The 24,455-nt window shown below is 41.5% G+C and overlaps 2 protein-coding genes across 2 annotated transcripts in view; one reads left to right on the forward strand and one right to left on the reverse strand.

The window, feature by feature from the left end:
* The window catches only part of FYB2 (FYN binding protein 2), a 128,216-nt gene that overhangs the window by 34,839 nt on the left and 68,922 nt on the right, over positions 1-24,455 (forward strand). The window contains exons 3-4 of the mRNA XM_081487014.1: positions 16,821-17,547; positions 22,462-22,623. Of these exons, the coding sequence (XP_081343140.1) occupies positions 16,821-17,547; positions 22,462-22,623 (889 nt within the window). The remainder of the gene's footprint in view (positions 1-16,820; positions 17,548-22,461; positions 22,624-24,455) is intronic.
* The window catches only part of PRKAA2 (protein kinase AMP-activated catalytic subunit alpha 2), a 199,381-nt gene that overhangs the window by 31,563 nt on the left and 143,363 nt on the right, over positions 1-24,455 (reverse strand). The gene's annotated exons all lie outside the window — the stretch shown is intronic.

Here is a 24,455-nt window from a genome sequence, read left to right on the forward strand (position 1 = left end):
CTGAAGCAACCTAGCATTCACGCACGCACAGAGGGAGATAGATGGTATTGGGCATTGATTGGCACTATGAAGAAGCAAAAAACTAAGATGTACTGGTTAGTGGTTTTCATTGTAGACAACCAAATCTCTTGTTGCCAATCGGAGCAGAAAAGATTTATAATGGGTTATGTTAGGAATCTCCAGAAGGGCTGAGGATGGGCTTGTATGCTATATCTAAGCAAAATGTCCAACATGGGACCATTCCAATGGGAGCCCATCAATAACTGCTGTCCGGTGCATAGCATGCGAACATCTGTCACAGCTCCTCCACAGGGGATCCACTGTCACCCTAAGTGGATGTACACTCATGTATTTGTTTCCCTTGCCCTGTGGATGTCTGTGCTTGGCAGGATTCTAGCTGAAAGAGCACCTGGGAAATAGAGTTCTGAGCTTTCCAGGATCTGTACTAGGGTAAGGCTCAATAGGCAGAAAAATTAATTTAAAACCTTTGGTGGATATTGAATCCCTTTCTAAGTATTCACCTCTCTTTCTTTGCCATGCCCACTTCCTAAAAGAAAAGTTACTGTCATTTATTTTACTTACTCACCTCCCATTCATTCTGGAAGCCACAGCCGCTTTGCTTCTGCCATGATATTCTTTTGCAGTGCCCATGCGGTGGTTTCCATCTTGACAGATTCCACCAGACACTTTTTCATCTTTATCTTACAGAATGTATCCACTGCACTTGCCACTGCAGGCACTCGTTCCTCACTAATACCGCCCAACCCTGCTCCTTCTCTTCTAAACCTCCCACCTCTCTGCGTCTTGGCCTCTGCCATTGTCTCCTGACTCTGATCTCACTGCACGTTCTCCTCCATAATCCCCTCCAGTTTCATGGCCTCAACAACCACTTCTAATAGTAACAGCAAGACTTAGCACTCAATGAGCACTTATTATGCCTTCTAAATGCTTTGCATGTATTTAGTAATTTAATCCACATAACAGGTGTGTTAATTTCCTAGTGCTGCTTTAACAGATTACCACAAGTTTAGTAGTTTGCAGTAACATAGAGGGATTATCTTACAGGTCTGGACAGGAGATGCCTAAAATCATTGTTTGTCAATGGCACTGTTTCTGGAGGCTCTAGAGAAGACTGTTTCCTTACCTTTTCCACTTCTGGAGACTACCTGCTTCCTTGACTCATGGACCCTTCCTCCATCTTTTTGGCCATACGTAGCATCTTCAACGTCTACCTCCTTATGTCTACTACTTCTTTTCTGACTCTCCTCTTTCCTTCTTATAAGAATGTTTGTTATTACATTAGCCCCATCTGGATAGTCCAGGATAATCTTCCCATCTGAAGGTCCTTACCTTAATCACATCTGTAAAGTCACAAGGTAACATAGTCACAGGTTCTAGGAACTAGGATGTGGACATTCTTGAGGTGCCATTGGCTTCCCTGGTGTCTCAGATGATAAGGAGTCCACCTGCATTGTAGGAAACTCAGGTTTGATCCCTGGGTCAGAAAGATCCCCTGGAGAAGGGAATGGCAACCCACTCCGGTATTCTTGCCTGGAGAATTCCATGGACAGAGGAGCTTGGTGGGCTACAGTCCATGGGGTTGCAAAGAGTTGGATACAACTGAGTGACTAACACTTTCACTTTTTCTTTCAGTTTATCTTACCTATGACATCCACCCTTTAAGAAATGAAATTATTATCTCAGATAAGACAAAAAATACAGTGTAGTTAAGTAATATTCTCTGAGTCATAAAGCTAATAATTGGCAGAGCTGGCATTTAAGCTTATTTGGACTTCAAGGTCCATGCTCTTAAGCTCCATGTGATCCAATAAGCCAATAACTCCAAATCTAGGTTTCTATCTCCCACAAGTTTCACATATATAATTGCCTGTTAGATGGCTTCCCTAAAAATGCAAACCATCACATCCCAAACTGGGCTCATCCTCTCCTCCAGTATCTGTATCTCCAGTCCTCAGTCTTAGTGTCGGGTACTAGCATTCATCTCTCACCCAGTTTAGAACCTGGGCATCATCCTGGAGTCTTTCTTCCCATTTCCTTCAGACCCAGTGGATCTCCAGGCCCAGTTCATACTACTCTGCATGTTTTTTTTTTATCTATCCACTTCTTCTGTGCCCAACAACACTGCCCAAGTCCAGCTTCTCATCGTTTTTATTTGACCATTGTAGTGGCCTCTTAATTGGTTTTTGCTCTATAATCAGCATGAAATATAAGCCTAACCATGTCATTGCCCTGTGTAAAACTCATCAGTAGCTCCAGTTACTGTGTAAAACTCTTCATCCACTCTAAAAATTAAGCCCAACTACTTAAAGGAGACTTGACCTCTACTTCCTTCTCCAGCCTCACATACTGAACATTGGGACTCCAATAATAAGGAATTCTTTTCATATGTGCCCTCTTATTTCACATACCATGCTTCCTTTGTTGATGTCCTTCTCTCATCTTAACTGCCATTCCCACTGTTCTTTGCTTGACTGCCTGTTTTATCTGAGGAGTCAACTCTAGGAAGCCTTCTTTGTACCCTCCCCCACCCAACTGGCCTCATGATATCTCCTCTGTGCTCTCAGAGCAGACTTTATACCTTGTATCTAATAACTTTGCTTTATGCTAGAATGATCAGTTTGTGCCTGCTTCCCTCATTCAGCAAGCTCTGAAAGGTCAGGGACTGTTTGTGTTCTTTTTTATATTGTAGTACAATTGACATAAAACATTAGTTTCAGGTATGTAACATAATTTGATAATTATATACACTGTATACAGTTTATATACTGGAAAGTAATCAATAAGTCTGGAAGCATCCACTACCATGCATAGATACGAAATACTTTTCTTGTAATAAGAACTTTTAAGGTTTACTCCCCTGGCAACTTTCAAATATGCAATACAGTGTTACTAACTGTAGTCACTATGTGGTACATTACATACCCATGACTTATTTACTCTATAACTTGATGTTTGTACCTTTTGACTCTCTTCACCAATTTCTCCTACCTCCCAGCCTCCACCTCGGGCAACCACCAATCTGTTCTCTGTATCTACAAACTTGATGGGGTTTTTGTTTCATTTTGTTTTTAGATTCCACATTAAGTAAGATCATACAGTATTTTTCTTTCTCTGTCTGACTTATTTCACTTAGCATAATACCCTTAAGAACTATCCACATTGTCCAAAGTGTTAATATTTTCTTCTTCTATGGCTGAATAATACTCCATTGTATATGTGTATATAACATTTTGTTTATCCATTCATCTATCAACAGGCATTTAAGTTGTTTCCATATGTTGACTATTGTAAGTAATCCTACAGTGAGCATGGAGGTGCATGTCTTTTTGAGGTACTGTTTTCCTTTTCTTTAGAGAAATAATCAGAAGTGAAAATGCTGGAGATCATATGGTAGTTCTATTTTTAATTTTTTGAGGTACCTCCATACTGTTTTCCATAGTGGCTGTACCAACTAACATTCCCATCAACAGTACACAGGGTTCCCTTTTCGCCACATCTATTCCACCACTTGTTATTTCCTGTCTTCAGATAATAGCCATTCTAACAGCTGTGAGGTAATTTATCACTGTGGTTTTGATTTGCATTTTCCTGTTTATTAATAATGTTGAGCACCTTTTTATGTACCTGTTGGCCATCTGTATGTTTTCTTCAGAAAAAGATCTATTCAGATCTTTTACCCATTTAAAAATTGGTTTCTCTGTTATATTACAGTTGAATTGTATGAGGTTTTATATATTTTGGATATTAACCCCTCAAATATATGATTTGCAAGTATTTCCATTCAGTTCATTGTCTTTTCGTTTTGTTGTTATTTCCTTGGCTGTGCAGAAGATTTTTTGTTTGATGTAGTACCATTTGCCTTTGTTTTTGGAGTCAGATCCAAAAGGCTGCCACCAAGACTGATATCAAGGAGCCTATCACCTATGTTTTCTTCTGTGAATTTTATGGTTTCAGGCCTTATATTCAAGTCTTTAATCCATTTTGAGTTGATTTTTGTGTATGGTGTAAGATAGTAGTTTGATTTCATTCTCTTGCATGTGGGTTGTCCAGTTTTCCCAACACGGTTTATTGAAGAGACTGTTCTTTCCCTGTTGTATATTCTAGGTATCTTTGTTGTAAATTAATTGACTGTATGTGTGGACTTATTTCTGGGCTCTCTGTTCTGTTCTGCTGATTGAAATCTATGTTCTTATGCCAGTACCATACTGCTTTTACTACTATAGCTTTGTAATGTTGTTTAAAATTAGGAAGTATGATACTCCAGCTTTGTTGTTATTTCTCAAGTTTACTTTAGCTATTTTGGGTTTTTTATGGTTCTGTACAATCTTTCGAGTTGGTTGAAATTTTTATAGGGATTACATTGAATCTGTAGATTTCTTTGGAATTCTTTCCATTTATTTGTGTCTTCTTCAATTTCTTTCATTATTAATGTCTTTTTTAAACCTTAATTCTTTTAAAAATTTTTTATTGGAGTATAGTTGATTTACAATGTTGTGTTTAGTTTCTGCTAACACCAAAAAGTGAATCAGCAAAGTCAACCAGTTATACATATATCTCTTCTCTTTTAGAGTCTTTCCCCATATAGGCCATTACTGAGTATTGAGTACAATTCTCTGTGCTCTACAGTAGTTCCCTATAAGTTGTTTATTTTATATATAGTAGTGTGTATATGTCAGTTCCAACCTCCAAATTAAAAAAAAATTTTTTTATTTATTTAGTTTTGGCTGTGCTGGGTCTTTGTTGCTGCACAGGCTTTTCTCTAGTTGTGGAGAGCAGGGGCTACTCTCTAGTTGTGGTATGCAGGCTTCTCATTGCAGTGGCTTCTTTTGTTGTGGAGCATGAAGTCTAGGGCATGTGGACTTCAGTAGCTGTGACACAGGGTTTAGTAGCTGTGGCTCCTGGGCTCTAGAGCACAGGCTCAGTGGTTGTAGTCCACAGACTTAGTTGCTCCGTGACATGTGGGTACTCCCAAACCAGGGATCAAACCTGTGTCTCCTGCATCGGCAGGCAGATTCCTTACCACTGAGCACCAGGAAGCCCCCAGTCTCCTAATTTATCCATCCCCCTGCTTTCCCCCTAGTAAACATAAGATTGTTTTCTACATCTATGACTGTATTTTGTAAATAAGTTCATTTTGCCATTTTTTTAGATTCCATGTGTAAGTGGTACCATACAATATTTGTTCTTCTCTGACTTTTCAGGTTTCTGAAAATTGCATTATTTTGTTCTTTTTTTATAGCTGAGTAATATTCCATTGTATATATGTATCACATTTTCTTTATCTATTCCTCTGTCATTGGACATTAAGGTTGCTTCCATATCTTGTGTGTGTGTGGGTGTGGGCATGGGTGTGTGTGTGTTAGTTGCTTAGTCATGTCTGACTCTTTGCAGCCCCATAGACTGCAGCCCACCAGGCCCCTCTGTCCATGGGATTCTCCAGGCAAGAACACTAGAGTGGGTTGCCATTTCCTTCTCCAGCTTCCATATCTTAGCTATTGTAAATGGTGCTTCAGTGAACATTGGGGTGCATATATCTTTTTGAATTATGGTTTTCTCCAGATATATGCCCAGGAGTGGGATTGCTGGGTAACATGGTAATTCTATCATTACTTGTTTAAAGAAACTCCATACTGTTCTCCATAGGGGTCTACCAATTTACATCCCCACCAATAGTGTAGAAGGGTTTCTTTTTCTCCAAACCTTCTACAGCTTCTATTTATTGTCTGTAAATTTTTTAATGATGGCCATTGTGACTGGTGTGAGGTCATACCCATTTTAGTTTTTATTTACATTTCTCTGATAATTAGTGATGTTGAGCACTTTTTCATGTGCTTTTTGACTATCTGTATGTTTTCTTTGGAGAACTGTCTATTTATATCTTATATCAAATTTTTGATTGGGTTGTTTGGTTTTTGTTATTGAGCTTCATGAGCTGTTTGTATATTTTGGAGATGAATCCCCTGTTGGTCACTTTTTTGCAGATATTTTCTTGCCTTCTGAAGGTTGTTTTTTCATTTGTTTGTGGTTTCCTTTGCTGTGAAAAAGCTTTAAGTTTAATTAGGTCCCATTTGTTTCTTTTTGCTTTTATTTTTATTACTCTAGGAGGGGGATCATAAAAGATCTTGCTGTGATTTATGTCAAAGAGTGTTCTGCCTGTGTTTTCCTCTAAGAGTTTTATGGTGTCTAGATTTGCATATTGGTCTTTAATCCATTTTGAGTTTATTTTTGTAAATGGTGTTAGGGAGTGTTCCAATTTCATTCTTTTTCATGTAGCTGTCCAGTTTTCCCAGCACCACGTATTGAAGAGACTATCTTTCCTCCATTATATATTCTTGCCTCTTTTGTAATAGATAGTTGACCATACAAGCAGGGTTTTATCTCTGGACATTCTATCTTGTTACATTGATCTATATTTCTGTTTTTGTGTCAATATCATATTGTTTTAATTACTTTAACTCTGTATTATAGTCTGAAGTCAAGAGCCTGATTTCTATAGCGTTGTTTTTCTCTCTCAAGACTGCTTTGGGTCTTTGGAGTCTTTTGTGTTTCCATACAAACCATGCAATTATTTTCTGTAAGACATTTGTAAGAAATTCTGTAAGAAATTTGGTAATCCCATTGGTAATCTGATAGGGATTACATTAAATCTATAGATTGCTTTGGATAGTGTACTTTTCTGATAAATTGATTCTTACAATAAAAGAACATGATATATCTCTCCATCTGTTTGTATCAACTTTGATTTATTTCATTAGTATCTCTTTTTATCCAATGGTTCTGTAACTTTGACAATCAGTAGTTAGTTCTCATTCACATTAACTCTCTGTAGATTTTTAAAAGTGGTGACAGGTACATAGGTAACCCACATATAGAGCTTATTTGATGAATTTTCATCCTCATTACTATACTATGGACAACTATACCAAATTCACTGAGCTCTAGTAGTTTTCTGGTAGCATCTTCAGGATTTTCTATGTAGAGTATCAGGTCATCTGCAGTGACAGTTTTATTTGTTTTCCATTTTGGAGTCATTATATTTATTTTACTTCTCTGATTGTTGTGGCTAGGTCTTCCACATGTTGAATAAAATTGGAAAGAGTGAACACCCTTGTTTTATTTCTAATTGTAGAGGAAAAACTTTGTTTTTCACTGTTGAGAATGATATTTGCTGTGGGTTTGTTGTATATGGCCCTTAGAAAATTAGAGATACCAAAGGAACATTTCATGCAAAGATAGGCTCAATAAAGGACAGAAATGGTATGGACCTAACAGAAGCAGAAGATATTAAGAAGAGGTGGCAAGAATACACAGAAGAACTGTACAAAAAAGATCTTCATGGCCCAGATAATCACGATGGTGTGATCACTCACCTAGAGCCAGACATCCTGGAATGTGAAGTCAAGTGGGCCGTAGGAAGCATCACTACGAACAAAGCTAGTGGAGGTGATGGAATTCCAGTTGAGCTATTTCAAATCCTGAAAGATGATGCTGTGAAAGTGTTGCACTCGATATGCCAGCAAATTTGGAAAACTCAGCAGTGGCCACAGGACTGGAAAAGGTCAGTTTTTGTTCCAATCCCAAAGAAAGGCAATGCCAAAGAATGCTCAAACTACCGCACAATTGCACTCATCTCACATGCTAGTAAAGTAATGCTCAAAATTCTCCAAGCCAGGCTTCAGCAATATGTGAACCATGAACTTCCAGCTGTTCAAGCTGGTTTTAGAAAAGGCAGAGAAACCAGAGATCAAATTGCCAATATCCGCTGGATCATCGAAAAAGCAAGAGAGTTCCAGAAAAACATCTATTTCTGCTTTATTGACTATGCTAAAGGCTTTGACTGTGTGGATCACAATAAACTGTGGAAAATTCTGAAAGAGATGGGAATACCAGACCATCTGACCTGTCTCTTGAGAAACTTGTATGTAGGTCAGGAAGCAACAGTTAGAACTGGACATGGAACAACAGACTGGTTCCAAATAGGAAAAGGAGTATGTCAAGGCTGTATATTGTCACCCTGCTTATTTAACTTATATGCAGTTATCATATAATGATATATCATGAGAAATGCTGGGCTGGAAGAAGCACAAGCTGGAATCAAGATTTCTGGGAGAAATATCAATAACCTCAGATATGCAGATGACACCATCCTTATGGCAGGAAGTGAAGAAGAACTAAAGAGCCTCTTGATGAAAGTGAAAGTGGAGATTGAAAAAGTTGGCTTAAAGCTCAACGTTCAGAAAACTAAGATCATGGCATCTGGTCCCATCACTTCATGGGAAATAGATAGGGAAAACAGTGGAAACAGTGTCAGACTTTATTTTTTGAGGCTCCAAAATCACTGCTGATGGTGATTGCAGCCATGAAATTAAAAGACGCTTACTCCTTGGAAGGAAGGTTATGGCCAACCTAGATAGCATATTTAAAAGCAGAGACATTACTTTGCCAACAAAAGTCCTTCTAGTCAAGGCTATGGTTTTTCCAGTGGTCATGTATGGATGTGAGAGTTGGATGGTGAAGAAAGCTGAACGCTGCAGAATTGATGCTTTTGAACTGTGATGTTGGAGAAGACTCTTGAGAGCTCCTTGGACTGCAAGGAGATCCAATCAATCCATCCTAAAGGAGATCAGTCCTGGGTGTTCATTGGAAGGACTGATGTTGAAGCTGAAACTCCAATACTTTGGCCACCTCATGTGAAGAGTTGACTCATTGGAAAAGACCCTAATGCTGGGTAGGATTGGGGGCAGGAGGAGAAGGTGACGACAGAGGATGAGATGGTTGGATGGCATCACTGACTCGATGGACATGGGTTTGGGTAGACTCGGGAGTTGGTGATGGACAGAGAGGCCTGGCGTGCTGCAATTCATGGGGTCGCAAAGAGTTGGACACGACTGAGCGACTGAACTGAACTGATGTTGAGGTAGGTTCCCTCTGTGCCCGCTTTTGGAGAGTTGTTTTTTTTTTTTATCATAGATGGATGTTGAATTTTGTCAAAAACGTTTTCTGAATCTCTTGAGATTTATACGGTTTTTATTTTTCAGTTTGTTAGTATGATTTATCAGGCTGATTGATTTTCATATATTGAAGAATCCTTACATTCTTGGGATAAATCCCACTTGATCATTGTGTATTATCCTTTTAATGTTTTGTTGGATTCTATTTGCTAATATTTTTTTGAGGATTCCTGTGTCTATGTTTATCAGTGATATTGACCTATAATTGTCTTCTTTTGTGATATCATTGTCTGACTTTGGGATCAAGGTAATGGTGGCCTCAGAATGAACCTGGGAGTGTTCTCTGTAATTTTTTGAAAGAATTTGTAAATGTTCGATAGAATCGCCTGTGAAGCCACCTGGTCCTGGACTTTTGTTTGTTGGAAGTACTTAACCACAGTTTCAATTTCAGTACTTGTGATTGCCCTGTTCATATTTTCTGTTTGTTCCTGGTTCATTCTTGTAAAGTTGTACCTTTCTAAGAATTTGTCCATTTCTTCTAGGTTTTCCATTTTATTGGCATATAATTGCTTGTAGTTGTGTCTTACAATCTTTTGTATTTCTCTTGTTTCAGTTGTAACTTTTTTTTTTTTATTTTATAAATTTATTTATTTTAGTTGGGGGCTAATTACTTTACAATATTGTAATAGTTCTTGCCATACATTGACATGAATCAGCCATGGGTTTACATGTGTTCCCTTTCCTGGACCCCCCACCCACCTCCCTCCCCATCCCATCCTTCTGGATCATCCCATTGCCCCGGCCCTGAGCCCTTGTCACATGCATCGAACATGGAATGGTGTTCTGTTTCACATATGATAATATACATGTTTCAATGCTATTCTCCCAGAACATCCCACCCTCACCTTCTCCCTCAGAGTCCATAAAATTGTTCCATGCATCTGTGTCTCTTATTCTGTCTCGCATATAGGGTTATCGTTACCATCTTTCAAATTCCATATATATGCATTAGTATACTGTATTGTTGTTTTTCTTTCTGGCTTACTTCACTCTGTATAATGGGCTCCAGTTTCATCCATCTCAGTAGAACCGATTCAAATGTATTTTTTTTAATGGCTGAGTAATATTCCATTGTGTATATGTACCACAGCTTCCTTATCCATTCGTCTGCTGATGGACATCTAGGTTGCTTCCATGTCCTGGCTATTGTAAACAGTGCTGCGATGAACATTGGGGTACACGCGTCTCTTTCAATTCTGGTTTCAGTTGTAACTTTTTTAATTTTTAATTTCACTGATTTGAGTCCTCTCTCTTTTTCTTCATGAATCTTGCTAAAGTTTTATCTGTTTTGTTTATCTTCTCAATTAACCAGCTTTTTAATTTCATTGATCTTTGTTGTTTTCTATGTATCTATTTCATTTATTTCTACTCTGATCTTTATGATTTATTTCCTTCTACTAACCTTGGGTTTTGTTTGTTATTTTTCTTTAGTTGCTTTAGGTATAAGTTTGGTTGTTTATTTGGCAGTTTCTCTTGTTTCCTGAGGTAAGATTATTATTTTTTATTTCCTCTTTGATTTCTTCAATAATCCATTGGTTGTTTAGTAGCATATTGTTTAGTCTCCATGTATATTTGTTGTTTTTTACTTTATAGTTTCTTTTTTCTCTAATTTATTTCTAATCTCACATCATTGTGGTCAGAAAAGAGGTTTGATATGGTTTCAGTTTTCTTAACTTTTAATGAGGTTTGATTTGTGGTTCAGTATGTGATCCATCCGGGAGAAGGTTCCACGTGGTCTTGAAAAGGAAGTGTACTCTGCTGCTTTCAGATGGAAAGTTCTATAAATATCAGTTAGGTTCACATGACCTAATGTGTTATTTAAGGCCTGTGTTTCCTTATTGATTTTCTGTCTGGATGATTTGTCCACTGGTGTAAGTGGAGTTTTAATATCCCCCACTACAGTTGTGTTCTGTCAATTTCCCCTTTTATGGCTGTTAGTATTTGGCTCATATTTGTGATGCTCTTATGTTGGGTGCCTATATATTTACAACTGTTACATTTTCTTCTTGGATTGATGCCTTGATCATTATGTAGTGTCCTTCCTTATCTCTTGTAACAGTCTGTTTTGTTTGATATAAGTAATGCTGCTCTAGCTTTCTTTTGATTTTAATTTGTATGGGATACGTTTTTCCATCCTCTTACTTTCAGTCTGTATGTGTCCCTAGATCTGAAGTGGGTCTCTTGTAGACAGTATATGCAGGTCTTGTTTATATATGCATTCAGTTAGACTATGTCTTTTGGTTGGTGCATTTAATCCATTTATACTTAAAGTAATTATCAATATATATGTTCCTGTTGACATTCTCTGAATTGTTTTCGATTTGTTTTTCTAGGTCTTTTTTCTTACCTTCCTCTTTTGCTCTCTTGTGATTTGATGACTGTCTTTGGTGTTGTGTTTGGGATTTTCTTTTGTGTGTGTATGTATCTACTAGATTTTTTTGGTTTGATATTCCCATGAGGTTTTGATAAAACAGTATATGTACAAACGTTGTTTTAAGTTGCTGGTCTCTTTCCCACCTAGAGAAGTTCCTTTAGCATTTGTTGTGAAGATGTTTTGGTGGTGCTGAATTCTCTTAGCTTTTGCTTATCTGTAAATCTTTTGATGTCTCCATCAAATCTGAATGAGACCCTTACTGGTTAGAGTATTCTCGGTTATAGATATTTCCCTTTCATCACTTGAAATATATTGTGCCACTCCCTTCTGACCTGCAGAATTTCTGCTGAAAAATCAGCTGATAACCTTATGGGGATTCTCTTGTATGTTATTTGTTGCTTTTCTCTTGTTGCTCTTAATCATTTGTCTTTAATTTTTGTCAGTTTGATTAGTATGTGTCTTGGTATGTTCCTCCTTGGGTTCATCATATATGGGACTCTCTAAGCTTTCTGGGACTTGAGTAACTATTTCCTTCCCCATATTAGGGAAGTTTTTGAATGTAATCTCTTCAGATATTTTCTCAGGTCCTTTCTCTTTTTCTGGGACCCCTATAATGCAAATGCTGGTGCACTTAATGTTGTTCCAGAGGTCTCTGAGACTGTCCTCATTTATTTTCTTTGTTTTTTCTTTATTTTGTTCTATGGCAATGATTTCCATCACTCTGACTTCCAGCTTATTCATTCTGTTGCTGCAGTTATCCTGCTATTGATTCTTTCTCATGTATTCTTCATTCCAGTTGTTGTATTGTTCATTTGTTTTTTTGTTCTTTAAACCTTTTAGCTTCATGTTAAACATTTCTCGCAACTTCTCAGTCTGTGTCTCTGTGCTTTTCCCCAAGATTTTGGATCATCTTTACTGTCATTACTCTAAATTTTTTCAGCTAGGTTGCCTATCTCCATTTCATTTAGTTGTTCTTATGGGGTTGTCACGTTCCTTCATTTGCAACTTTTCTGTCAACCTTTCTGTGTTTGCCGTCTCCTTTCTACATGTCAACCTTTCTGTGTTTGCGGTCTCCTTTCTACATGTTGCAGTATCACAGTACCTCTTGCTTCTGGTGTCTGCCCCCTAGTGGGTGAGGTTGGTCCAGGGACTTATGCAGGCTTCCCGGTGGGAGGGACTGATGCCTTCCCTCTAGTAGATGGAGCTGGATCTTGTCCCTCTAATGGACAAGGCTGTGTCAAGTGGTGTGTTTTGACGTAGGGCTATTAGCTCAGTATGACTTAAGGCAGCCTGTCTGCTGATGGGTGGGACTGTGTTCCTGTCTTGCTGGTTCTTTGGCCTGAGGCATTACAGCTTGGAACCTCGAGGTTGTTGGGTGGGGCCAGGTCTTGGTACCAACATGGGGACCTCTGGGGGAGCTCATGCCAATCAATATTCTCTGGGGCCTCTTCTACCAGTGTCCTTGCCCTCACAGTGAGCTACAGCCAACCCCCACCTCCAAGACCCCCAGTTAGGTCTAGCCCCAGTTCAGGTAGAGGTACTGCTTTGTGCTGGTTCCCAATGTATGTGAGACCTTGTGTGCAACCTCCAAGAGAGAAGTCTCTGTTTCTCCCAGCCCCATGGAGCTCCTGCGTGCAGGCCCTGATGGCCTTCAAAGCCAAATACTCTGAAGGTTTTTCTTTTTAATTCCTGACCCTCACACTGCCTTGGAAGGCTATTTTTTATGTGGGAATGTCCCTGTGTAGTCTCTGTGTGTTTTAGATTTTTTGATGTGAGGACTGTTTTTAGCACGGATGTCTACTACCCCTTTCCTCAGTGTATGCTAGCCATTATCCCCTTGATAGAAGATGTGACTGATGTTGTGGTGACCTGAGCCTGCGATGGATATTGAGCAAAGCCCCCCATCCCCACTTTCTCTGTGTTGTTACTGCCCTGTCAGGGGCAAGTCTGCTCCCTAGTTATTGGAGTAGAGGTCCCCAGATCTGTCTCTGAGCTGTGTTTCTGATCTGCAGTGTGAGATAGGCAGAGTTGGAGCACTCCCACTGGGAGAAAAGTCACTGAGTTTTCCTCCTCTGGAGCTATTTATCTGTGTGCGAATCCTGTTGTGTCATTTTTCACCTCTGTGCTGACTCACAAATTACACTATTGTTGGAACTGCTCTCAGTCCCACTTTAACCATGGTTATAGTGGCAGTTGGTCCTGGTGTTTCTCAGGCATTGTTTTCACCAAGCCACCGGTGCAGATCCACCAAAGTCATCCCAGGACTGCAGTGATCATGTGCCTGGATCCGCGGTGGGAGTTAATGGAGACAGCGCAGATTCTGACGTGCTCCAGTCCCCTTGTGTGTGTGCCCACAAAGCCCACAGCTGCTAAAGCTAGACCCATCTCAGATGCAGGAGCACTCATCCATTCATATATTCTGCAGGTGCTAAGTTTTCAAAGCCAGCAGCAGCGGTGTAAATCTATGGTTCTTGCAGCCATGACAAGAGAATCCAGCTCTTCTTCCTTCATTGCATGCCCCAGGGGCTTAACTGTGGTTTCAGTCCCACCTCTGCATGTGTTCCTCCCAGCAGCACCTGTACCTGAGACCCGTCTAAGGCCAGTCGGGGTGGAGGTAGCAATGGGCAGGGTGTGCAAGCCCACTGGGGCCAGCAGGGCCACAGGAGGTACTGGCAGGAGGGAAGTGGGAGCCTGCTCAGGTGGGTGCTCCTCCTAGCGCCCACCAAGGCAGGGGAAGGGGGAAGGGGGTGCAGTGGTGGCCCTGCCTCTTGTGCACCACTCAACAATGGCATTTTGCTTCTCTGGTGGCCCAGATTTCTTCCACAAACATTCCTGATTGTGGAACTCCTTATTCCTGCCGCTTCAGATCTGTCTGTCCGCAGCCAGTAGCTGTTCTCTTCCTGAGCCCACTCTCCAGACCCCACATTCCAGCACCCAACCCCTTCCACACCAGTGAATGTGACTCAGGCTGGGGCATGCAGAGCTGCAGCACAGACCATTCATGTAGGTCTTGCACTGTCCTGCCTGCCACAGACCAGTTTCTGTACTGTCTTTCCTCTCTGTCCCAGATCTCCTTGGGGGAGGGGGAATGGGAAGCTGTTGTTTAATGAATATAGTGCTCCAGTTTGGCAAGATGGCAAGAGTCCTGGACGTTCACTACAGTGTGAGTGTACTGAACATTACTGTACTATACTGTATACTTAAAAATGGCTATGGTGGTAAATTTAAAGTTAAATGTACTTTACCACGATTTAAAAAATATTAACCACAAGGTATGTACATCTGTCATCTCATGTGAGCCTTGCAATAACCCTGAACTATTAGTAGAGTATCCCCATTTTATAGTGAGGAGCTTAAAGCTCAGAAAAGTGAAGTAAATTGTCCAAGGCACATGACTGGAGAATGGCAAAGCTGAGCCTCATACTTGGATCTCCTGGTTCCATGCCCAGTGCTGGCTGCTACCACATTAGGGGAGAGTAAGGTCAATGGAATTGACTGCTGGTTGAAATATAAGAAACTAACCCTTGGCAGTTTGTGAAGAAAGCTATAAATGTGTGTGCAGGGGTGTGTATGTGTGTGTGAGTGAGAGAGACAGAGAGAGGAGGAAGAGAAGGAAGGGGATGGAGGGAGGGTTGAAGAAAGAGGGACGAACATGCAAGCATGCTTCCAGACACCTGCTTCATACTTCCTGTTCAGTATTCCTCCCTTCCTAAATCTTCAGAGGGCAGGTATGAGTCAACTGTAAACACAGTGAGAAAAGGCCACCCAACAGTTATTCCTTCAGCAGGCAAAATCTGAAGTTACCTGCATGGAGATTGTCTGTATACCTAAAATTAAGACCCGTAAGATGATTGGGAGAAGTTGGTGGCTGTTACTTTGGAAATGGCTTCATTACATGTCCTCCTATGCTCTATCCACCCACCACCCCCTCTGAAGACAGAAAATGACAAAATGCATTTACAAAAGTAAATTTAGTGAGGGAAGGGAGGGGGGACCTGGGAAGAGCACTGCACAGGCATGGAGCCCAATCCCACCTACATAGACCACCTGCTTACTGTATGATCCTGTGCATGTCCCTTCCTCTGCTCCAAGGGTTGGCCTGCTGTTACTACCACCATTTTCATTCACTGAATTCGAGTGGAATTTAAAGGATAACACAATCTCCCAAGGAGAGTAAAAAATACAAGAGCATCATCTCATCCCTTTTAAGTAGCTTTTATTTACTATGTGCCAGGCACTGTGATGGATTCTTTACATATGGCAGCCCTTATCCTTCTACTGCTTGCAAGTTATTTTTATGATGAGACTGCACTGATGATACCAAGTTTCCCAGAGTATTTGCCTAGATGATAAAGAGCGGAGTCAGAAACGGAACACATACCTGTCAGGTTCCAAAGATTGCTCTTGTCTCCACCCTATGATGTTAAGTTCAGTCGCCAGGCAACGTGGAGCCAGGGAAGGAATTAGCCTACCTGTCAGCCACAGGGCAAATCTTGTGGAGAAGGTGGGCATTATTGTTGCAAGAAAGCAGTTGACAAGTAGATGGGGGGATGCATTGGGGGAGCAGGAACACATAAGCAGAGTCAGGGTGGTAGAGAGTATAAAGTTTCTAGAAACTTGTCAGTTATCCTTTTGGTTTCAGTTCAATTCAGTTCAGTTGCTCAGTTGTGTACGACTCTTTGAGACCCCATGGACTGCAGCACGCCAGGCCTCCGTGTCCATCACCAGCTCCCAGAGTTTACTCATGTAAACTCATGCAAACTCATGTCCATTGGGTCAGTGATGCCATCCAACCATCTCATCCTCTGTCGTCCCCTTCTCCTCCTACCTTCAGTGTCTCCCAGCATCAGGGTTAAGTGGTGGTAAAGGATCCATCTGCCAATGCGGGAGATGCCAGAGATGTGGGTTCAATCCCCGGGTTGAGAAGATCCCCTGGAGGAGAAAATGGCAATCTACTCCAGTATTTTTGCCAGGGAAATCCCATGGCAGAAGAGCCTGGAGGGCTACATTCCATGAGGTCGCAGAGTCAGACACAGCTGAGTGACTAAGCACACGCACACAAGTTGATCTATGGCTGGGATCACAATTCCACAACTTTTGTTCTTAAATGCCACATGCAGGGGTTTATTTGGACAGGCAGCAGAGAGCCACCAAAAGTTTATATCCAGGGATTTATCAGTAATTGTTAGTGCTATCTATTTTATAAGCATTCTTTGTATGTTGTGAAGAAACTAAGCATACCTGCAGTGTTTCAAAGAGCACATAGTTGTTTTCACTCTGCCTCACGTAGACAATAGCATTACTGATACTACTTGATAGATAAGCAATGACATTATACCAGCACCTAGAGCCTCTTGGCAAGTGTAGTGAAGTCATCTAATGGTGCTGCTTTTTTCTTTTCTTTTATGCTCTAGGAAGGATTAAGAAACTTCAAGGAACTTCGAGCCAAATTTCAAAATCTTGATGCATCATCTCTTTCAGGACCTATTAAATTCCCAGCAGGTGTTTCTCAAAAGGGAGACTTTGGAAGCAGACAGTCCACAACGACTTTGGCCAGTGGGAAACCCCCCTCATCCAGCCACAGTCAGCACTCACCCAGCTCTGCTGATGGTGGTCCCCAGCCTCTTAAACCCCAGGAAGTGAAGGTGACTGAGAAGAGTGAGACTCAGAAATGTTATAATTACCTGGAACCTCCAAGTTTTCCTGGTTCTGCAGTAAGTTCACAGAAGGCTTCTCTGCTGTTAGATGTGTATCAGTCAAATGATGAGATAGCCAATAAGAAGAAAGTCATGGTTAGTGATAGCTTCAAAAACAAGCTCTGGAGCTGGGAGGTTTTATCTCAGAAAAGTGAGACACCATCCGTCTTTCTCCCTGCCAGTTGTGGAAGCAGGGCCTTCCATCTAGAAGAGCAGAAAAGTATCAGGCTGACTCCAGAGGAGCCCAGGGAAAAGCTGGAAATAAAAGGAGCCCAGGCCCCACCTTCCCACAGGCACCTGATGGCCCAAAGAAGATTGTGTGCCATCTCTGAAGTTCCCACCGTTCAACTTTCTCAATGTAGCGGGAAGAGCACAGCAAACTCCAGTCCTGAGAGGAGCATCTGTCACCCTGTCTATGACAATGAGCTCACCAGCCAGACCCCAGGTGAGAAATCAAATCCCCACAGGCCTAGGGGGAGGGATCACTGTAGGTTTCTCATCTAGAGCTTACTGGCATGGGTGGTCTCATATGTGGCCTGGGCAGTGTTTGTTCCCACTCTAGCACAGATATTCTAAGCCCATCTGCTAGATTATAATTTCAGGTTTGGATTAAGTGACTAATCTCCTGGAATTATATGGAGAGACAGCTGAGGGCAAACCCAGATTTGAATCCTTCAGCTCTACTTCTTACAAGATGCCTGAACTGGGGCAGTCTGCTTAACTTCACAAAGCCTGGTTTACTTTCCTATCAACTGATCCATTGCCAGTCTTCCTTGTCTTAGTAACTAGCACAACCACCCTTCTATTTGCTCAGGCCAAAAATCTAGGAATCATGCTCTATTCCTCTCACCCATCCCATCTCCCTGCCTCTTTGTTTGTAACTAATCATTGTTTGCAGCAAGCTCTTGGCTCTGTCACCAAAATATGTTCTGAATCTCCTGACTCGCTTCCATTTCTGCCTTCTGCTCAAGTCTACTCCACTATGGGCCATCTTTTGCTTGGACCACTGCCAGGTCCAGCTGGTCTCCCTGCTTTCACACTCTTGCCCTCTTGTATTCTATGCCCTTCCTTGCAGGTGCAGTGATGCTCTAAAACATCAATCCAATCATATCACTTCCCTGCTCATTTCAACTTTAGCTGTCTTACTGCGGCTCATACAGTTTGCTCCTTGCCAACATCTCGTACTCTCTCACCACGTTGACCTACTTTCTATTCCTTAGACATACCAAGCTAGTTCCACCCCAGGGCCTTTGTACTTGCTGCTCTCTCTGTCTGGAACACTTTTCCTGTAGGACTTTGACATCTCACTCCTTCACTTTATCACGGTCTCTGCTCAGTATCACCTGCTGTGTGTGGACCTTGTGGATCACTCGATCTGAAATAGCCACCCACCTCCAGCAACCTTTTTCTTACATTGCTTTAGTTGTCTGTCACTTACCCCTATCTAGTTTGTTATGCATTTGTTTACCTCAGTAAAGTATCAGTTAAGTGAGAATAAAAACTGTCTTCTTTACCATTGTATCCCCAGAACCTAAGAGAACAAGGCCAGTTTCAATGAGTTCTCAAGAAAGTATTTTTTGAATAAATGGCTGGCTGGCTGGCTGGCTGGCTTGCTCTCTTGCTTACAATCCTATTTGGTTTCCCTTTCACTCAGAATAGCATCTAAACTACTTACTACTGACTTCATAGCTCTGCTTCTTTTGGTCCCTGCTTACGTCTCTGACTTACTTCCTGCTGTCTTTCCCTAGATCACTAGCCTATAGACAGCATCCTGGATTTCCTTGCTGTTTTGTGAACAGACTTCATTATGACTCAGGACCTTATGATTTCTGTTCCCTCTTCCTATACAATACTTTTCTTTGATCTTTCCTTTGTTACCTTTAGGTCTAAGTTCAAATGACATTTTCCCAGATAAACCTTCTCTAGCCTCCATCTAAAGTATATTACCTCACCACCAAGAATTCACATTCTTTCATATCATCCTGTTTTTGTTTTCTTTAAAGAATTAATAGATTGCTGTGATTTTCTTTTTTTACTTTTTTTAAATTGAAGTATAGTTGATTTACAATGTTGTATTATTTTCAGATGTACAGCAAATGATTCAGTTATATATATATGTGTGTGTGTGTCTATATATATATATATGCTTCTATTCTTTTTTAGAATATTATATTCTAAAATATTATTAGAATATTATATTCTATTCTTTTATAGAATATTCCTATATAGGTTAATGCAAGATACTGAATTTAATTCCCTGCGGTTTTCAGTAGGTCCTTGTTGGTTATCTATTTTATGTATAGCAATGTGTACATGTTAATCCCAAAATCCTTATTTGTCCTCCATCACTGCCGATATCCGCTGGATCATTGAAAAAGCAAGAGAGTTCCAGAAAAACATCTATTTCCGCTTTATTGACTGTGCCAAAGTCTTTGACTGTGTGGATCACAATAAACTGTGGACAATTCTGAAACAGATGGGAATACCAGACCATCTGACCTGTCTCTTGAGAAACCTGTATGCAGGTCAGGAAGCAACAGTTAGAACTGGACATGGAACAACAGACTGTTCCAAATAGGAAAAGGAGTACATCAAGGCTGTATATTGTCACCCTGCTTATTTAACTTATATGCAGAGTACATCATGAGAAACGCTGGGCTGGAAGAAACACAAGCTAGAATCAAGATTGCCAGGAGAAATATCAATAACCTCAGATATGCAGATAACACCACCCTTATGGCAGAAAGTGAAGAAATAAAGAGCCTCTTGATGAAAGTGAAAGAGGAGAGTGAAAAAATTGGCTTAAAGCTCAACGTTCAGAAAACTAAGATCATGGCATCTGGTCCCATCACTTCATGGGAAGTAGATGGGGAAACAGTGGAAACAGTGTCAGACTTTATTTTTGGGGGCTCCAAAATCACTGCAGATGGTGATTGCAGCCATGAAATTAAAAGACGCTTACTCCTTGGAAGGAATGTTATGGCCAACCTAGATAGCATATTAAAAAGCAGAGACATTACTTTGCCAACAAAGGTCCGTCTAGTCAAGGCTATGGTTTTTCCAATGGTCATGTATGGATGTGAGAGTTGGACGGTGAAGAAAGCTGAGCGCCGCAGAATTGATGCTTTTGAACTGTGGTGTTGGAGAAGACTCTTGAGAGTCCCTTGGACTGCAAAGAGATCCAATCAATCCATCCTAAAGAAGATCAGTCCTGGGTGTTCATTGGAAAGACTGATGTTGAAGCTGAAACTCCAATACTTTGGCCACCTCATGTGAAGAGTTGACTCATTGGAAAAGACCCTAATGCTGGGTAGGATTGGGGGCAGGAGGAGAAGGGGACGACAGAGGATGAGATGGTTGGATGGCATCACTGACTCGATGGACATGGGTTTGGGTAGACTCCGGGAGTTGGTGATGGACAGAGAAGCCCGGCGTGCTGTGATTCATGGGGTCGCAAAGAGTCAGACACAACTGAGCGACTGAACTGAACTGAACTGCCCTGTTATGGTTTTCTTATCTGTTTATTTGTTTGCATGTTTATCATCAGCTTCCTCCTATTAGAATGAAAATTCTTGAGGGCAGAACTCTATCTTTTCTTGTCCTTAACTCTAGTTCCAGCCCCTAGAACAATGCTTGGAATATAGTAAATAATTGTTGATGAAGGGATAGGGAGGAAGAAAGGATGAATGGGAGCAAGGCGAGATGGGAGGAAAGAAAGGACTAGATAACCTACCTGACAGAGCTGTTGGGAGGATCAAATGGGATAACCCATGTAAATTGCTTAGCACAGAGCCTGATAAAAATGAGGAGCTCAGTTAGTAAGTAACTGATCATTCACTTTTACTGTCTTCTCTATTATTTGAGAAAGACTAAAATCTCTGATTTTGCAGCTTATAATTCAAGTCTTAGAAGAAAGGAACTATACTATGACCCTAACTATGTTACCCCTGCTATAGGGCTAGAAGGAATCCCCCTCTTCGACTGCAGAGGGAGGATAGCAGGGCTTTGAGGAGGTTGCACTGATGTTTTTATAAAACACTAGCCAACTTTCTTTAGTTTTACCATGTGGTCAGCCACTGTATTATATCAACCAAAAGTCAAGGCACTTGAATAATAGAAGATTTTGTGCTGTTTTCAGTGTAAAAAGCATATGCAATATTTATATATAATGTTGAAATTTCTATTGGTTGGCTCATCAGCGCAGAAGAATAAAATACATAAAATTGGGACTGTCCTAGGAAATTACAGGATATAGAATCCACAGGTGCCCAGGTACCACAAAGGCAGCCTTGAAACCTGTTCTAGATGTTGGAGCCCTGGAAATCAAGAGACCAGTTGTTACTCCTCTTCATGTCCCCCATGTTATTTGCCCATCATGAATGCTTGAAAAATCCTTTCAGGGAATAGTCATTGTCATTGTCCATCTGCCCATTGTCATTGTGCATTTCTGCTGATGCTGGTCCTGTGGTTGGCACTGAGAGGAGATCACTAGGGCCTAGTCCCTTCCCTCTAGGAACCTACATTCGGTGGGAAGATAGACCAGCCCTGCTCATATGTCACAGCACTGATGGAGAGGTGGTAACAATGTGCCAGGTGATACTGAGCAAAGAGTGGTTGATTATGAGCTGGTTTTCTGGTAGAAATCAGGAAAGGTATCATTGGAGGAGGGTCTTAAAGAATGAGTCAAACTTCACCAAGGGAGGTTAAGGGAACAGCATACCAGAAAAGGAATGGTACGAACAAAATCTTGGATATTTGAGAGCTAGTTAAGGCTTTTGAAATCAAACCTGGGCTTGTAAGAACCTAGAAAAGAATCAGAAAAGGGTCTTATATACATATAAAAACTGAGTCATTTTGCTGTATACCTGAAATGAACACAACTTTATACACATATACACGCACACACAAACGTATGACTCATGATGCTGTACAAACACAACTTTGTGAAATAACTATACTTCAAATAAAAAAGTGAATTAAAAATAGAATAAAAAATGAAAAAAGAGAAAAAATAGAAACTACAAAAAATATTTATGAAATGTGGAAAACTGAGAAGCCAGTGGTGTGAGCAAAAGATGTTGGGACTGAAGGTTGGGGAAGCAGGATGGCAAAGTGTGGTAAGAAAAAAAAGTGTAGTTTGAGGCTGTGTGGTGTTTTAACACTAGAGGATGGAGTGAGTGGATGGCAGCTGAGGAGCTCGGGCTTCATCCACTGGGCAGCTGGGATGGCAGCGAGCTTGGGTTCACATGTTGATCAGGATACCCTGGCTACTGGGTGGAGAATAGGTGGGAGGGGAGTGAGACTGAGGCCAACCATGAGATGGAAATAATAACCTATATTTTGGACTCTTTGTGCCCAGAGGAACAGCCAGATGTCAGGCATCCACAACTCCCCAATACCAAGCCACTGCCTTCCGTCGAGTCCCTGGGTCCTCCTCCGCCAAAGCCGCCAAGGCCCCCAGTCGTGACCCTCCAGGCCTTCCAGAGGCAGGCAGCTGCTCTTTCCAAGCCCGATGGGGAAGGTAAGAAAACACACAGGGCCCGTGCACAGGCAGCCAAGGGGAGTCACGGCTCCCGTGCCCCCATCTCCCTGTCACCTCCCCTCACCGCATCAACTCCCAGGGGACAGTGCCAAACTGCTTTTCTGTGGGGCTGGACATCCATCACTGCTTATTCTCATATAGAGGCTGTGGCAGCTTGCCCGTGAAATGACAAATCTGTGGGAATTGGCCCCTTATCGCTCCTGGGCCAGCCTGCTTCCCCTGAGAGCTTTGCGTTTGATCACTGGGAATCTGTCCAAGAGGAAGAAAAAGAAAAGTAGCTGAAGAGGGAGGCAGGGAGTCTTTGTTTTCCTACAAAGCCTGTGTTGTCAACACAACCAAGTGGAGTAGGAGAAGGGGAGGGATTGGAGAGAGGAAACTCAGTGTGAACTTGACCTGGGATCATGATGGGAATCCCCTGGGCCACTGTGATCGGTGTTCAGGAATGAATTGAAGGGCCCTCACCCCTGCCCCTACTGGTCCTCCTTCCCATAAACTGCAGCAGCCTCGGTGGGCAGCCTTCTTTCTGTGCTCTTATGTGTATGCCTCTGCTATGTGAGGGAACCTTCTCACCCCGCTTCCACCCCCACCATAGCCGGATCCCACTGACATTTACATTTGCCCTAATGAAACACGAGGTGAACATACACCTTGGGGTGATGTGTAGTGCTGTGCTAGCAATTTTCTTACTGTGGCCACGAGTACCAGTGAACAGTACGCTAAAAGAGCTAATTCTTCATTCATTTCTTCTTAGCTCGTTGATTGCCCATTTGACTGCTTTGGGCAACCTCAGGGTGAAATTTCTTTAACTCAGTGGTTCTCCAACATCAGCATGCATCAGAATCAACTGGAGGACTTGTTAAAATATAGCTTTCTGGGCCCAAACCCAGAGTTCTGAGTCAATTGGTCTGGATTTGTGCTTAGTCACTCAGTCATGTTCGACTCTGCGACTCTTTGGACTAGAGGCTGTCAGACTCTGTCCATGGGATTTCTCTGGCAAGAATACTGGAGTGGGTTGCCATTTCCTCCTCCAGGGGATCTTCCCAACCCAGGGATCAAACCTGCATATCCTTTGTCTCCTGTATTCCAGGTGGCTTCTTTACCCGCTGAGCCATTGGGGAAGTCCGGTCTGGGTTTGGAACGTTTGAGAATTTACATTTTTAACAAGTTCACTGGGAGACACTGATGTTGCTGGTCTGGGGGCCATGCTTTGAGAACCACTGCTAAAAGTTACCTTAAGTCATATCCTAAAAGGAAATTCTGTAACGAGAAATCGAGCTCTTCTAAGTATACTTTGATAATATGGCTATCTCCATATCAAAGAGGGTAAAGTCTGATTTTTATGAACATTAAATAATCCAGGCCTCAAACTATCTCTCTGAAAGAGAAAAAAGTTGTCAGAGAACAGAGGACTAAGTTTTGGGGAATAAAATGGGCTCCCCATTTAAAAAATTTTATTAAATCTCAGCTTCCCCACCACTGGCTATTTAGGTTTGGTCATGGGACCCACTGAGCTTCATTGTTTCCTTATCTGTAAAATGGGGATGATAATAATACTCCTCTCATAGGATGACTGTAAGGAGAAATGAGATGAAGCCTGGGAAGACTGAACAGTGCCCAGCACAACAGTAAGCGCTCAGTAAAGGCACTCTTACCATTACCTCAAGCATGCATTGAGCAGCTGCACTCTTCTTTGCTGGACTCTGTGATAGAAACAATAGATTAGTTACAACAAGTGCTGTTAGAGCTAGTGGACATCCACAGGGCAAAGGGAAAACAAGAACATCAACCTAGCTCTCATACTATTGAGGAAG

Source organism: Giraffa tippelskirchi, chromosome 5 (genome assembly GCF_054371585.1).
Source record: "Giraffa tippelskirchi isolate mGirTip1 chromosome 5, T2T-mGirTip1v1.2.pri, whole genome shotgun sequence".
Classification (NCBI taxonomy): domain Eukaryota; kingdom Metazoa; phylum Chordata; class Mammalia; order Artiodactyla; family Giraffidae; genus Giraffa; species Giraffa tippelskirchi.